The following is a 16,186-nucleotide window of genomic DNA, read 5'->3' as shown; positions in this document are numbered from 1 at the left end:
ACCATGTCACTTGAGTTCCTGAGCTTTGCTGGTCCCATCATGCAAATGTCCCCCAATCTGGATGTCTAGGGGTGACAGGGCATGTGGCTCTTGGTTCACTGGATGGTTGGGGATCACCTTGGCTCGTGGAGAATCATGGAATCATTTAGGCTGGGAAAACCCTTTAAGATCATCAAGTCCAACCCTTAATCCAGCCCTGCCCAGTCCCCACTGCCCCACGTCCCTCAGCACCATCTCCAGGGTTTGGAAACCCCTCCAGGGATGGGGACTCCCCCCTGCCCTGGGCAGCCTGGGCCAGGCCCTGACAACCCTTGCCAGGAAGGAATTGTTCCCCAGATCCAACCTCAGCCTCCCCTGGCACAACTTGAGGCCGTTCCCTCTGGTCCTGTCGCTTGTTCCTGGGGAGCAGAGCCCGACCCCCCTGGCTCCAACCTCCTCTCAGGCAGCTGCAGAGCCAGCAGGTCTCCCCTCAGCCTCCTTTGCTGCAGGCTCAACACCCCCAGCTCCCTCAGCTGCTCCTCACAAGCTCTCCAGCCCCTTCTCCTTGAGCTCCAGCCCCTTCCCCAGCTCCGGGGCCCTTCCCTGGACACGCTCCAGCCCCTCCGTGTCCCTCTTGTCACGAAGGTGGGCTCTGCCTGATGGCTGCATAAGGTGATGGGGAATGGGCAGCTCTGCACAACTCCGTGTTTGCTCAGCCAAGATGGACACTGAGCAGGAGAAGGAAGGGGCCTGGTCATCTCTATGGAGTGCACTCCTCATGTCAACTCATGCATGCTTGAGAGCTGTGCAGGGGTTTGGTTGAGACGTGAGTAGTTCTTGTGTTGATGGCATCTTGTGGGGCTTTTATCCCCCTAATATATATGCACCCTGGCTGTAAGACTGAGATATTTGGGAAGGTCATCCGACCTAAACCAGTTTGGTTACAGGAGTGGGCTGGGGGTGCCTGTAGGAGATGGGGGTCCCAATCTTTTGGCAGCCTTTTGTCTAAAAGAGATGAGATTGGACACGGGCAGGAAAGGAATGGCAACCAGTGCACTTCCCATGGTTCCCTAAATATGCCTGGAAGCACAGAACTGGTCAGACAAACATTTCCTGGCTGGCCACTGTGCCCAGTCCAAGGATCAGCATGGGAAGGGATGGAGGTTTTTGTGCAGCCTCTCTGCAAGCAGGTCTTGTGGGGGTGCCTTGGCCCCATGTTGGGGTAGGGAGGTGCTCTCCTGACAAGCTGCACATCTTCATCATGGTGCAGGTTTATTTATAGCTCCTGGGCTAAAGGAAAGGGCAGGAGGAGTGGGGGAGGCAGAAAAACAACTCTGTAAAGCTGCCTCTCCTGACCCATCACAGATGCTGGTGAGTCACAGAATCACAGAATGGTTTGGGTTGGAAGGGACCTTCAAGACCATCAGGTTCCAACCTCCCTGCCATGAGCAGGGACACCTCCCACCAGACCAGGCTGCACAAGCCTCATCCAACCTGCCCTTCAAGGGGCTTCCACAACCTCCCTGGGCAACCTGTTCCAGTGCCTTCCTACCCTCATGGTGAAGAATTTCTTCCTGATTTCTAACCTAAATCTCCCCTCTTTCAGTTAAAAACCATTACCCCTTGTCCTCTCTCTCCCTGCCCTTGTCCCAGGTCCCTTCCCAGCTTTCCTGGAGGCCCTTCAGGCACTGGAAGGTGCTCTCAGGTCTCCCTGGAGCCTTCTCTTCTCCAGGCTGAACACCCCAACTCTCCCAGCCTGGCTCCAGAGCAGAGCTGCTCCAGCCCTCCCATCATCTCCGTGGCCTCCTCTGGACTCAACCCTTGGGGGTAGGGCTTGAACTGGATGATCTTTAAGGTCCTTTCCAGCTCAAACCTTTCCATGGCTTTAGCCTCCTGCTGAGAGAAATAATGTCCCCTTGTCCCCATCCCTGTGGTGACGGGACCACAGACAACGCTGGGGCTGTTGTTGCTGGTTCCTCCTTGTGCCACTTTTACCCCTTACACCCTTCACGGGCTCAGGGGGTCGGAGGAGCAGCCTGTGATCACACCAGATGAAGGCAGGTGCAGAGGGGCTTTCTAATCCCCCCCACAGCCCCACATCACAGCAGCACTGGGCTGTTCCTGACAGGTATCCTGGCAGGCATCCCTTCCTCAGGCAGGTATCCCTGTGGCCCTGAGCTGGGCTGGATCAGGCCACCCTTTCCCACTTGGAGAGCTGTGGAAAATGTTGCTGGGCTCTGAATGGCAGGAGGCTCCTCTGACCCCAGGGCAGTTTTGTCAGCTCCCAGGCTCTTAATGGCTGTCAGTGGGTGTAGGGTGCAATCTGATCCAAATGGGAAGCTGGCTGAAATCCCAGCAAGCTGTTGTTACTCTGTGAGGCATCTCCTGAAACGAGATGGGCTTTGTGCCCCACAACCCCCCTGCCGGGCACCCCACTAGGAGGAGAAATACCCTGTAGGAGGAGAAATACAAGCTGGGGTTTCCCCACGTGCAGCTCTTCAGTGCATCCAGGTGTGGTTTGAGTCTCTCTCCATTTAGGAAGCTCGTCCTCTTGTCTGTGAGACCAAAGTTTCCTCCCCCTGCAGCCTTCTCCTCTTCAGACTGTGCATTCCCACTCCCCGGGCACACGACATGGTGTAGACATTTCCAAACTGCTCCAGAGTGCTGTCAGCTTCCTTACAAATGCTTTAGAACTGCCCTGCCCCTCCTTGAAAACAGCCTCAGCTGCTTTCTTAGCGGGGTCTGACCTCTCAAGTTCCCCTGTTGCTTTTTTCTGAGCACGTCTAGAGGATCATTCCCTGGCTGTATTTATCCTCTTCATTGGATCTCTGTGGTGGGGACTGATATTAAAGCCTAAAAGCACAATCCCATCTGTCTCCTGCCTCTGGGGCATAGTAAAGAGCCCTGTCCTGCAACCACTGAGCCTGTGAGCTGTCTCACTTGCAGAAGTGTTTCCATTGTCCACCAGACCTGCCTGTGGCAGAATGATGAAGATGGCAGGTTTCAATTAATTTTCCCAAGGGGCTGCACTGGATTTCAGCCTTTCCAAGTGCAGCTCGTTCCTCTGTTGGCCCTGATGTTCAGTGGTTAGATTTTGGGTTTGACGACAATGTTTCTTGCTCCAGGATTGATTTGTTTATGCTTTGAGGCTTCAGGAGGTTGCACAAGAGCCTGGGGAGATGCAACACCCCCTTGGCTGGTGGGATTTGGGGTGGCCTCCTCCCAGAGGTTGGTGGGATGCCCTCAGCTGTGGGCACACGAGGAAGAGGAGGTCAATTTGACCATTCCAGCCTTCCAGCACCTTGATTGCAGCCTGGCAAACAGCCAGTGTGAGACTAACCCCTGGGGCTTATCCCTCATCTCCCCTTCCCTGGGTGAGTCCTGACGAGAGCTGGGCAGAGGGCTTGAAGGTAAAACCATCTCTTGTTGCCCTCTGACCAGTCAGGAAAGCTTTTCCTGCATCCTGGCAGTCCCTCTGGGAAGTAAATCACGGTCGCAGCAGAGGGCAGTGTGTTTGTCCCTGGAGGCCCCTGTCTCCCAGTGACCTTCTCAGCTGGTGAAGACAGCTTGGCTTTGCTGTAAAGCAGCTCATGTGACAGCAATAATCCTCAGCTAGTCAACAGCTGGGCAGGAAGATTGCAGGAGAATCGCCCTATTTTCCCTGTGCTGCAGACCCTGGCAGGCCAGCCCACGAGGGCAGGAGGGTGGCTTCTGCTTGCTGTGGGAGGTTGCCATCTCCTCAGCCTCACGAGTCAGTCCATCAGCAGGTTGGTAGGTTTGAAGTCCCACCAGCCACCAGGTCGTTTGAAGCCCCACCACACACGTGCTGCTGTGAGTCCGTGTGAAACAGGTTCCAAGAGGTGGGGGGGAAAAAAAGGCAGTTTCTCCTGAAGTGGTTTCCTCTGAATCTTCTCCAAACCCAGAGGTGGCACTGCTAAGCTTGGATTGTACTTGTTCCTCCCACCCCACCGTATCTTTTGGCTTCATTTCTTCCCTGATGGGTACAAATTCCTCTCCAAGTAATACTTCCTCATGGCTCAGGTGGACTCTCTTCTGCTCCAGGGACACTTGGTCACTGGTGGACGTTTTGCCATCTGCCCACAGAAAGTTAAAGCAGACCCTGAGAAGGGAAAGACTAAGGGAGTATGAGCTTGGAATTGGTTTCAAATTAATCCTGATACTATTTATTATACCCATATCAAGCTTACAGATCAGAGCAAACTATGCCTCCCCCTGCTCTTTGCCTCCTTGTTACCACAGATCCCTGAACTTCCTCACCTGTTTTTTCCCCCCTCACCCCATAATTTTAATCTTCCAAACCTCAAGCATGTCTGAGATGGAGGTCAGTGAACAGGAACTGGTGCTGACAAGTTGGAGGAGCTGATGACAGCTAAAGTCTCAGACCATGAGCCAGGCTGGTGCAGGCAGTGGCAGCCATAAGCTGCCAGCAATTTGCCTCAACTCCCCCCAGGAAGGAGAAGCCTTATATCAGGTAGGCCACAGTTGCTTCATCCTCGTGTAATCCCTCAGTTTCTCTAGCAGAAGCCACCAGCTTCACCAGAAACCAGTTTGGGACTCCAATAAGTTGTCCACCGGTGGTCTGGGACAATCAATCCCTCATTTCATGTCAGCTTCAGAGCAGAAGTGGCCATCTGTTCCACTGGCCTACGACAGATTTGAAGGCAAGACCGTGCAGTGAAAGGCTCTCTGCTATTCCCCTGAGCCAGCTGATCTCTTCCCTTCCACCCCTTCCCACCAAATGAAAAAAAAACAGCCCCAAAAAGCAGCTTTGTACTCCCAAGCATCAGGGGATTGGAACTGGTGTGTGCACGACGGGACCACTGCACCTCAGTGGCCAAGGTTTAGCTAATGGAAGCTGGGATTTAGTGCTGCCATCAGCTCCTTGTTCAGCTCCTTTGAAGTCCCAGGGATCAGCATTTAGGGGGGGTTGTGTTTGATTGTACATTGTCAGTGAATCTGGCCTGTGGTCTTTTCCTGGTGCTCTGACCCTGGGGTGCCTTATGATGTCTTCAGCCACATCTTCTCAGAGGTTCCTGCTACGTTTTCTTTGCAAAAAGAATAAGAAAAGAGAAGGGCCTGAGTCACGTTTCCAAAGAGGAGTGGGGAGGTTGGAAGTCCAGCTGCGAATTCAGGAGGTTTGGACTTGGCTGGGTCTGGGGCTTCCTGCTTGTTTTCCTGCTGTCAGGAATGTGCTTTCTCACTTCTGGACCTTGGTCTGAGGCAGAGCAGGACTCTGCTCTGAATCACCCTCAGCAGATGCAAACCAGAAGAGGTTCTCCAGCCATCACAGCTCCTTTCCCACTCGGGAAGTGGTTCCCAACTTCTGCCCTGCCCTGAGAAGAGACAGGACAGGCTGTTGCACAAGCTGCTGCTCGATTCCTCTGGCAGGTTTTGCCCGTGCGGGTCCGTGTGCCCTGAGTCTCCCCCTGCACAGCCTGGGGGACAGACCTGCAGGGGGAAAACACCTGGAAGACCCCTGGTTTCTGCAGAGCAGGTGATTATTTCTCTCCCTGCTCTCATTACCTTCTCTTGGGTTGCAGAGAAGCTTCCTACCACCCAGGCAGCACAGCTCAAGTCTGCCCAGATGCACAAATCTTCTGTGCCTTCAGTCACCAGGCCAGAGTCCAAGGTGGTTGTTTTTTTTCCTTTTTTCTTTTTTTTTACCAACAGATGTGCAGTTTAAAAGGGAGGAATCTGCCAGAGGCAGTAGCATACCAAGAATAAGTACTCTTGGGGAGAGAGAGGTAGGAACCCATCCCACCTGCCGTGCAGCCCAGGCAGTGGGAGACAGTTTTGTGTGGAAAAAAAAAAAAGGAGGAATGTGGACTGTAAAAACTTGCTTTTTATACGAACTGTTCCATGTCTGAGCTGTGTCTTTGCCATGATTTATTGCTGAGGATGGGCTGGGTCCCACACGGAGGGTAAAGGGGATCTGTGCCAAATGGGTCCTATAAAGAAGCCAGGCTGCAGGCCCCAAAACAAGGTTGCAACAAGGGTGTGTGCTGGTTTTTGTGGCAGGGAAGCTTTCAGAGGTGGATTTGAAGGTTGTGCTTTGAAGAAGAGGGGAAAAAAGGAGCCTTAAGGTGTGTGTCTAGCCCTTTTTTTCCCCCAAGGAAAAAGAAGAAGAGTGCTTACCTCCTTGCAGCCAGCATGGGAGCTAGAGTGAGGTCAGGCTCCAGCAGAGCCACCAGCCTTGCAGCTCTCCACATCTGCCAGGTGAAGCCATGGACACCTTCCTAAGGCGTTGTCCTCCTTCAGAAGTCATGCACCTTGCTCAGCTGTGGGTTCCTGTCACCTCTCTGGGGTTAAGAGCCTGATTTCCCCCAGCAAAGAAGTGCAGGGGCTGGGAGCTGGAGGAGAGAACCCATCCCTTTGGACCCCTCTGTTGGCTGTGAATGTGCTCTCTGTTGTGGCTGAGAGGCCAGAATGCTGGGAAAATGGTTTTTAGATGAAGCCAGAGACTATCTGGTTACAGATTCCCTTACTGCCAGAACAATAAGTGCTTTATCTGTCTGTGTGCTGAACACTCTCTAGTGGATGCTCATGTCTGTGTCCACATGGGATCCATGGCACAGCACAGGAACTTGGGAAACTCGTGGACTTCCCAGTCTCTCATGGCCTGAAAAATCCATGGAGCTCCTTTCAGAGACCAACCAGGCCATTTCAAGAACTTTCTAGCCTCGTGCTCTTGGGATACATAGAAGTGGCACTTTGGCAGCCAGTCCTGCTCCTCCTGCTTTTCTCACCCCTCGTTACTCAGGGAATTGTGGGGAGCTTTACTGGAGGCAACCTGAGCTTCTCCAAGATGGATTTTACTCCTCTCATTATGTGCAGCCCTTTCTCATCAGGCCTCTCTGGTCCAGTTAAGCCTTTCATCTAAACATTTGCCCCATCCCTGGCAGTGTTGAAGGGCAGGTTGGATGGGGCTTGGAGCAGCCTGGTCTAGTGGGAGGTGCCCATGGCAGGGTGGGACTGGATGAGCTTTAAGCTCCCTTCCCACCCAAACCAGTCTGGGATTCTGTATTTGAAAAATGCAGCACAAATCTCTGGAAGTGTCTCATACTTGCCTCCCACTTAGGAACATAATGTTCTGTACAGGGGTAGAAATAGTTAAGTTCCTGAGTGCCTAATGTTGGCATGTTGCTCATGTGTGGACACTGAGTTTTCTGCTCATATGTGGACACTGAATTTTCTAATTCCCCTAGTGAGCACAAGGATGTATTTCCTCTGAATACATTCCTTACCCCGCTTAATGCCCCCCTCCCCAGCTGTGGCCTGTGGCCTTTGTTCAGCCTTTTACACCTGCATTTTGTTGTCAGGCCTCCTAGCAGCAGACTGTTCAGGTTGCCAGTGGAGCCTAGCAGATGTTCCATCAGGTGAGTGGATTTTTGTGGTGGTAGTTTGGAATAATGGGATTTGCCTGTCGTCAGGGTTGCCACTTCTTCCTCTAGGTTCCTCACTAGGCGAGTTTTTTTGGGTATTAAAAGGGCTGAATCAATCTGTTGTTGTCGTTGTCCTCCTCCTTTCACACTTTCCAGGGGAAGGTATCAGACCTTGGATATATCTTCACATCCAGGCATCCTGTCTTGGCCACTGCTCTTGGCCACTGCTGGGTGTGCTGATACCTTACAGCCCAATCCTGTTAGCCTTGCACAAGCCCAGCTCCCCCCTCATTCTTACTTAAGTAAAGAATTAGTGAGGGGCAGGCCAGAGCTGGGCTCAGAGCCTGTTTTAATAACCCACCGTGGTGATGGGTGGGGTTGTGGGGGTGTTGTGATTTGGGGATTTGTAAAATCGGGCTTTTTAGAGGTCGTGGACACGTTGCAGAGTTAAAGCAGCAATGGGAAGGAGAGGAAACCCCACAGATAAGCTTCCAGCACCCATCAGCTTGAAGAAACAATAGGCTGAAGGTTGTAGCAGAAACCTAAGGTGAAGAGGTGGGCTGCCCTGGGTGTCCCACAGCACAGGGGGGCAGATTCAAGAGCTTGTGTGTGTGACTGATGCTTCTGCTGGCTGGAGCCCACCAGCTTTGGGACTGTGGACACTCTCTGTCTCCTGCTATGCAGCTGTATTCCCCTTGCACACTCTTAATCATTCCCCAGAATGTTGCTCCTGCAGGAACTCTGCCCAACGATGATCTGCTTCATTAGAAGAGGTGACATTTCAGTGCTTAGAAAAAGCATCATTCAGTTCAGGTGGCTTTGTTCTAAAATGGATGTTTGTCATTTAAATAATACAACATCTAATCAGTTTTAGATGGTACCCTGCCTTTAACAAAACCAGAGAGAAAACAGAGGACCCCAAAGGCTGGTTTTAAAGGTAGGATAAGAGTCTTGACAGGAAGTTCTTCCTCCGGAAAAGCCCCTGTGGATGTTCTTAGCAGAGCAAGGAAGTCAGTATTTATGGCAAAATACAGCAGAGATCCTTACTAGATAATTCTCCAGGAATTTTAAGGTGCTGTTTTGCCCACCTACCCCATCACCAGTTTCATATCTGATTTCTCTAAGAGGAGCAGACTCTGATTTATTCCTGGCTGTTCCTTGTCTCCCTTTCTGAGGAGCCTGACACTGGTACCACCCATCTGCTCTGTCTGTTTTCCTAAGAGAAGGACCAGGTCAGCACAGTGGATCCCAACTGGAGCAGACCTTGGGGGTTGCTGTAGTTTCTCTATTTTTAACAGGGTTTCCTCTAGACATGATTGCCCATGATAGACCTGCTAATCTTATCAGGTGTGCCCTTCACTCCACAGCAAAGCCAGCTGATCAAGGAGGCTTAGGAGGGTTATTGGCTAAGCTTTCAGCTGTGGAGTCTGGTGAAAAAGCTTTCTTTTCACAGGTAGACCCTCCTGGCATCCTTGTCACCTCTCCTGTGCTCCAAAAGGGTTTGGCTTTAGAGTTGACATGGCCTGGGGACCTAGCACTGGTGGGTGAGGTGTAGGGAAGGACTGGGCACAGCTTTATTCTGCCTCAGCTGATGTCCAGGCCCTGTTATCAGGCTCTGAACTTCCCCTCCACACCCCACGAGGGGGAGAGGGAGGGGCAGGGAACTTTTCTGTAAGACACAAGGGCTGAAGGTGTGGAGCTAAATCCACCGTCATGTTCCAGGCTGCTGCTTTGCCTTCATTCCCAAGCCCCCTTTCCATGCAAGTTTTCAGCTGCCTCAAAAAGAAGATGAAATGGAAGACCTGAGGTTTCAGATTAACCATTTCAGGTGAATTATTCCCAGTGTTAAAAATAATGGCAAGTGTTTTCCTGACGTTGCTGCCCGTGCTGCAGATGGAAGACACCTGGTATGTCAGGAAAGGGCTGCAAAGACAGGGGCAGTTGAGCAGTGTCAACGGTGCAGGAGGCATTTGTCACCACTCCTTGAAGACTGTGGGTGTTCCCTGTGCCAGGGAGGAGTCTGGGTATCAGGTTGGCTCACTGGGGTCTTCCTCATGCCATGGACATGGTGGGGCTTCAGAGGAGATAACCCCATGATAGGTTGGGCTGTCCCTTCCCACAGCAGAGACTCCTGTAAGTCAGGAATCCCAGCCCCAGTGGTGGTGTCTCAAAGTGCTGCAACTTCAAAAGAACTCCAGAAAAAGCCAACCCCAGAAACTCAAAACCCCCAAAAGCTTTGGAATAATCTTCAGGGTTCTTGTTAGTCTTTTGACAAGGGAGAGTGGTGTCCTCTAGGGCATCTCTTTGGGGTGAAGACCTGGGCTTCTGTATTCTCTTGGATTGTTTATCCAACAAAGTGGGAGGTGCAGAGACACCTGCCCTGCTGAAAGGAGCCACGAGTTGTCCCTTTGTGAGGATGGATTGTCTTCCTCTGCCCTAGAGCCAAAGGTGAAGGACCAAGAAACAAGGGAGATTAAGCCAAAGGTGGTTTAGATCTCAGCTAAGCAGTGACCCTTCCCTCCTTGTAGAGAAGAAGAAAGCAGAAATGTGTCCAAGATGCCCGTGCAATGAGCTGTCCTCTTACAGCTAGAGAAGGAAGGTTGGTCTCCAGCCAAGACTTGGGGACAAATAAAAACCAAACATCCAAACTTGGGGTTTAAAACAACACCTTGACACCAAACACCAAGCGTCCAGCAGTCTTTGAAGCTAAATGAGTGGGAGGAGGAATGAGGCCTCTAAGCATGGGGTTGCATCCTGGCCTGTGCCTTTCTGCTGGTGTAGGGCTGGAGGTCCCAGATCAACCAGGCTTTATGGGTCATGGAAACAGCAGCTCCTGTTGCTCTGAAGGAGCAGAGAAGGAGAGTTCATTGGCACAACAAGAGCAGCCAAGGCTAAGGAAAGGACAAGCCACTGGCAGTTTAAGCAGGTAGGTGATGCCCACTCTGAGACAGTCTGAGAGACTGAGATGTGATCATGAAGATGGGTTGGATGCAGGGAAGGAGAGAGTGGCTCCAGGGCTGTCCTTCCTACATCCCCTGCTGCTGTTGATGGAAACATTGCAGGGTGGAAGGGACCTCAGGGACCTCAAGATTTTGTCTCCTGTGGTTACCTTCTGTTCTAAGGAAGGGCCAAGGCTATGATGTGACCTTGATTGCAGCCCTTGGCTTGGTGCTCTGCAAGCTGCCATGACTCAACGTGGCTATCAAAGCCTCAGGTGCCTTCTTCTAAACCTTCTTGTGGTTTAGACCAGAATGGCTCTTGTCAAGACATGATCTTGAGCTGCTCTTGCAGTCAGCAAGCAGAATGAGATCTGCAGCTTCTTTCAAAAGGTCGATGGTTGGAGCAGGTTTTTGTGTTTTGAAACGAGTGGCACAGAGGATGGGAAGGGAAGAGCTGGGACTGTTGTGTGCCTGGAAACTTTCTCAGAGCTTAAATCTCTGCGTGGGCTTTTTGTGATTTGTCAGGAAACCCTTTCTGATGGTGAAAATCCTTCCAATTATCATCCTGTCCTGAGAGACATCTCGTTTGAGTCAATGATTGATGTTCTAGCAGTAGCTGAGGGGGGGAGAGGGCTGGAGCTTGCTTTCAGAGGACAGTTCATCTTCTCTGAAAGTAGGTGCCTGTGCTAAGAGGTGTCTTCTGCTTCCTTTGCCACCATTGAGTGTGGTAGGATTCCTGAAATGCTTGATTTCTGCAGCTGACTTGGGGTGAAATCCCACCCAGGGTGTCACGTCAACACCTTGTATCTAAAGGACACTTTGAGTTGGTGGATGTTTCTCCTCTATGGTCAGAGGACTTTTCAGGGTAATGTGGCTTTGGGAGTGCTCATTTTAGCTGGTATGATTTCACCTTGTCCAGAGATCTGTTCTGCTTTTTGGAAGAGCCACATGCCCATTGCCTCTCCTTCCCCCCTCTTGAAGGCCTCTCGAGTCAGTCCCCCAAAAGGGAGGAGGTCAAGATGGTAATTTCTGGAGGTCTTGGCCAGCCAGTTTCCCATGCAAAGCAACATGGATGTAATAAAAATCTGTTGTTGGAGCTCTGTGGAGTAGGACCTTGGAGTCCTGGTGGACAACAAGTTCTCCATGGGACAGCAATGTGCCTTTGTGGCCAAAAAGGCCAGTGATATCCTGGGTTGCGTTAGAGTGTGTCCAGGAGGTCGAGGGAGGTTCTCCTCCCCCTCTACTCAGCCCTGGTGAGACCTTACCTGGAGTTTTGTGTCCAGTTCTGGGTTCCCTGTGTCCAGTTCTGGGCTCCCCAGCTCCAGAGGGACAGGGATCTACTGGAGAGGGTCCAAGGGAGGCTGCGAGGATGATGAAGGGGCTGGAGCACCTGCCTGGTGAGGAAAGGCTGAGAGACCTGGGGCTGTTCAGGCTGGAGAGGAGAAGCCTGAGGGGGATCTAATGAATGTCTATCAATACATGAGGCCTCCAGAAGGCAGGACAAGCTCTTGTCACTTGTGTCCTGGGACAGGACGAGGGGCAGTGGATTCAAACTGGAGCCCAGGAGGTTCCACCTCAACATGAGGAAGAACTTCTTTGCTGTGAGGGTGACAGAGCCCTGGGACAGGCTGCCCAGAGAGGCTGTGGAGTCTCCTCCTCTGGAGACTTTCCAGACCTGTCTGGATGCCTTTCTGAGCGACCTGTCCTAGTTCTGGCCCTGCTCTGGCAGGGGGCTTGGACTGGATGGCCTTCAGAGCTCCCTTCCAGCCCCAGACACTGGGTGACTCTGTGAGTTTCCTGGGCGTGCTGAGCCCTGCTGTCTCATGTCAGCAGAACCAGGCTCCAGCACTGCACCTCCCTGTCTTGGTGAGGGCAGGAGTGGTCTTTGCTCCAGGATTCAGTTGAAGGACACCAAAACCTGCCGTGGTGCCAGAACACACGTGTGACAATGAACAGCCGGACGGAGCTGCTCGGGGTCCTGTTTGTAGGACTGCCTTTTTTGAAACCAGTAGCAGTGAAGTGTAGCAGAGCCCTTCCTGGCCTGCTGTGGTGCTAAAAGAAATTGTCCATGGCTGGGAGGATGAGGAGTAGCCCGTGGTTGTCTGTGAACCAAGTTTACGGTCAAGAAATAGGTCTGGTGCCAACTGATTTGTCGTGTATGTCCTAGTGCTGTCTTGGATTTGCTTGGTGTGTGACTCTCTTGCCACTGGGCCAAAGCTTCATTAGAATAATAGAATTGTTCTGCTTGGCAGAGACCTTCAGGATCACCCAGTCCAACCATTCCCCCAGCCCTGCTAAGGCCACCACTGCCCCGTGTCCCTCAGCACCACCTCCAGGGCTTGGAAACCCCTCCAGGGATGGGGACTCCCCCCTGCCCTGGGCAGCCTGGGCCAGGCCCTGACAACCCTTGCCAGGAAGGAATTGTTCCCCAGATCCAACCTCAACCTCCCCTGGCACAACTTGAGGCCATTTACTTTAAATGGAGCCTCCACAATCTTGTTCCCCCACCAGGTTGAAAGGAATTCAACGATCGTTACACCAGCCCCTTGCCAGAGCCAGCATCAGTCTTAACTGGTTCCAAAAGACCTTCAGTGTTGGAGTCTTTGCTCCACAGCTTCACTAACCTTACATTTTGCCTGATTTTTTCTTGTTTTGCCCCCACTATAATATCTAGTCCAGCTTTCCATGCTGCACTTCAAGCTCGTATCTTATTCTGTCACCCTGTGGAGAAGATACATCAACTTATTCCCTACTTATCTCCATCACTCTTGGTGTATTTCCAGGCTATCCAAGGTCTGTAGATCAAGGCTTTCACTGTGCTGCCCACCAAGGGCAAACGTTTTGTTGTTCAAAGGTCTTCTAGTGATTTTTTTGTGCCTTAAAAACCTGCACACTGGGCATTCTGAACTGTCTGTGAGAATTCTTCCACCGTGTCTTCAGAAGTCACTGTTGGCTCTGAACGAAGGGTTGGAATGAGATGGTATCTGCTGACCCGTGTCCTGAGGCCTGGTAGTGCATTCCCAAGCCCAGGAATTCCAGTGGGATGGCTCAGCCTCCAAAAGGAGGGGAAGAAGAAGAAGCTGCAGGAACATCTACTGTGAAATGCTACAGCAGGATTGTGCCAGGCAAAGTCTGTGCTGGTTTCCCCTCGGCGTTAGTTGAGAAGATGGAAGCAAGCAAAGCCCTCTGGATGAGTTGGAGATCAACGGCCAAGAAAGTCCAGTGGAAAATGTCCCTCTTTTTAGCCATCTTTACCATTGGTGTGAGCACTTTGAAGCTTTCAGAGCTCTAGCAGGGTCTGAGAGGCTTGTAAGGCCCCTCTGGGTGGTCCCCTGACTCTGCAGAGCTTGCAGATCTTCAAAGCAAATGATAAACCCAACAACTTTCAGCACTTCACACCTTCTGGATGTCCAAGAGAACAGAGCAGGACGCTCCAGCTGTGGCATCCATTGCTTTGGATCTGCTTTCTCTCCCTGGTGCTCTGTGCTTCTGGTGCCAGTGGATCCCCAAGAGGACGTGGACTTCTTTTGGAAGGGGACATGCAGCTCTCAGCCAAGGTCCTTTCCTTTTTCCTGACGCTTGTTGCCTAGCTAGAAGCCAGCTGATCCTCCACCCAAAATAATCTTTTCCCTGGAATGTTGCGGGTCAGTGAGAGGCAGGACCTTGGTGCTGGCGCTGCCCCAACATTGTCCTTGCCCCCAACCAGCTGGAGCTGGCTTCTCATCCCTGCTGAGGACAGGAGGTGCTGGCAGGTCAGTGAGGCTGGTGGCCAGGAGGAGGTGATTCACAGGGGGATGGAGCTGCTTGGTCTTTGTGCTTCACCCACCATGAGTTTTGGTTGGAGGTGACCTTAAAGACCATCTAGTTCCAACCCCCCTGCATGGGCAGGGACACCTCCCACTAGACCACCTTGCTCCAAGCCCCATCCAACTTTTTTTTTCCCCCCAACCACCTCTTCCAGAGGGACTATTTGGGCAGCTTCCCAAAGGGGACACAAACCCACATCCCAGCTGCACCCTCCCACCTGCCAGGAGCCCCGGGCTGTGATCTCCTGGGTGCCTGGTTCATCTCCTTTGCGAAGACTCAAGGAGTTGGGTTGGGCTTCTGTGTGTCTGGTGGATTTCCTGCTTTTAATACACTTGAAAGGGTCCGAAATCCACGCTCCAGCTTCCCATATGCCAGCTAGATTAGGGCTAATCAGGGCGCAGGTCTGAGCAGATGCAGCCCGGGGCCAATCCCAGACCTGATTACAGTCTCTCAGTGGTTTAATCGTCTCTCTCCCAAGGACGATCAGCTCTGCTCTAATGCAGAGCAGACTCTCCAGCCCTCTCCTCCTCTGGTCCCTCCCTACCCCTGGTAGGAAGGTCGCTACGTCAGATGCTGAGGCGATTTAGCTTAATCCCAGGCCGAAAGGGAGCCGCTTGTTCCCGGCTCTCACGGAGGTTTCCCTGCTCGCCCGGGGCCTCCAAGATGGGGACAAACCTTGGGTGGTGGAAATTCATCCTCTCCAAACAAAACCCCAGCAGGATCTTCACGTCTCACCACCTCTTTGGTAGCACCCATCTATTGGCAGTGGTCCTGCCCTGGCCAAGCCATGTTTGAACAGCTCAGAGGGATCAGGTGTTTAACGTTGTGTGCTCTGTGGTCCATGAGGACAGTGGGGACTTTGGGTTCACCATGGGCAGTGACCCCAGTTGGGTCTTCACATCTCACCATCTTTTGGTAGCACCCATCTATTGGCAGTGGTCCTACCCTGGCCAAGCCATGTTTGAACAGCTCAGAGGGATCAGGTGTTTAACGTTGTGTGCTCTGATCCATGAGGATAGTGGGGACTCTGGTCTTTGTGTTGGCCACGGGCAGTGACCCCAGTTGGGTCTTCACATCTCACCATCTTTTGGAAGCCCCTGTTTCTGGCAGTCATCCTACCCTGGCCAAGGCATGTTTGAACAGCACAGAGGGGTCGGGTATTTAACGTAATGTGCTCTGTGATCCGTGAGGATAGTGGGGACTCAGTCTTTGGGCTGGCCGTGGGTAGGGGACTGTCACCTGGGACCTCCAGCAGTCTCCTTTGGGTTAGCAACCCAAGTGACCCAAAGAGCTTAGTTGGGCTGTTGGTTGGGAGCCGGGATTTTAGGTGCATCCCAGGCCAAGTCTCCAGGTCTGTGCCTGCTTCTGATTCAACTGGGGTGTGCTACATGTCCTTGCAGGGTCTGATAGGAGATTTTTCTTCCAGAGGGCTGAGTGTGAGCTCCCATTTCAGCATTTCCTCACCTGAAACTCTCCTCCATTAGAAACCCCTCTGGGATCTCTGTCCCTTCTCCTGACTCCACCGTATTGAACCATCACACCAGCAAAGCCATTCCTGGGTTGGACCATGGACTGGCCATAACCTTTCTGGTGTGGGGCAGCCCTTTGGCTGGGGGGATCACAGAGCTTCCCTACCCAGGGAGACCTTTGAGATCCCAAAAGGAGGGATGTTGGAGGCCTGCGAAGCGCCGGGGTCACCCACCTGGCCAGCGATTAACTCGTAAGCTTTCCTGTCTGCACAGGGGGTTATCTGAGGACACCCAGCCCTGCTCTGCCACCTCCTGTTATTAAAGCAGTGTCCTTGGCAGGACGGAGCTCTGCTCCCTGCCACAGAACCCTGAATCAAAAGGGATTGGGCTGCTTTTTTGGGAAAGTCTGGGTCAGGAACCTGCTGCCTCCAACCCTTGGAATGCCGGTCCAGGGGCTGCCCACCCTGTGCTGCTGGCTGGAGGGATTGCTCCACCTCAAAAAGCTTTTTTGTTTCCCCCCACCAGAGGGGTGGAATCTTTCAGAGATGTCATGTCCCAGGTAGCATTCACAGGCTGATCTGAATCCCTC

The 16,186-nt window shown here is 52.4% G+C and overlaps 1 protein-coding gene across 1 annotated transcript in view; it reads right to left on the bottom strand.

The window, feature by feature from the left end:
- Window positions 1-15,746: 15,746 nt before the first annotated feature.
- UBE2H (ubiquitin conjugating enzyme E2 H) overlaps window positions 15,747-16,186 on the bottom strand; it is a 49,987-nt gene continuing 49,547 nt past the window's right edge. The window contains exon 7 of the mRNA XM_051625022.1: window positions 15,747-15,862. Within this exon, the coding sequence (XP_051480982.1) occupies window positions 15,747-15,862 (116 nt within the window). The remainder of the gene's footprint in view (window positions 15,863-16,186) is intronic.

The sequence above is a fragment of the Apus apus genome, chromosome 1 (genome assembly GCF_020740795.1).
Source record: "Apus apus isolate bApuApu2 chromosome 1, bApuApu2.pri.cur, whole genome shotgun sequence".
Classification (NCBI taxonomy): Eukaryota; Metazoa; Chordata; class Aves; order Apodiformes; family Apodidae; genus Apus; species Apus apus.
Note: the sequence above shows the minus strand (reverse complement) of the source record. Positions and strands in the feature narration are given on the sequence as shown.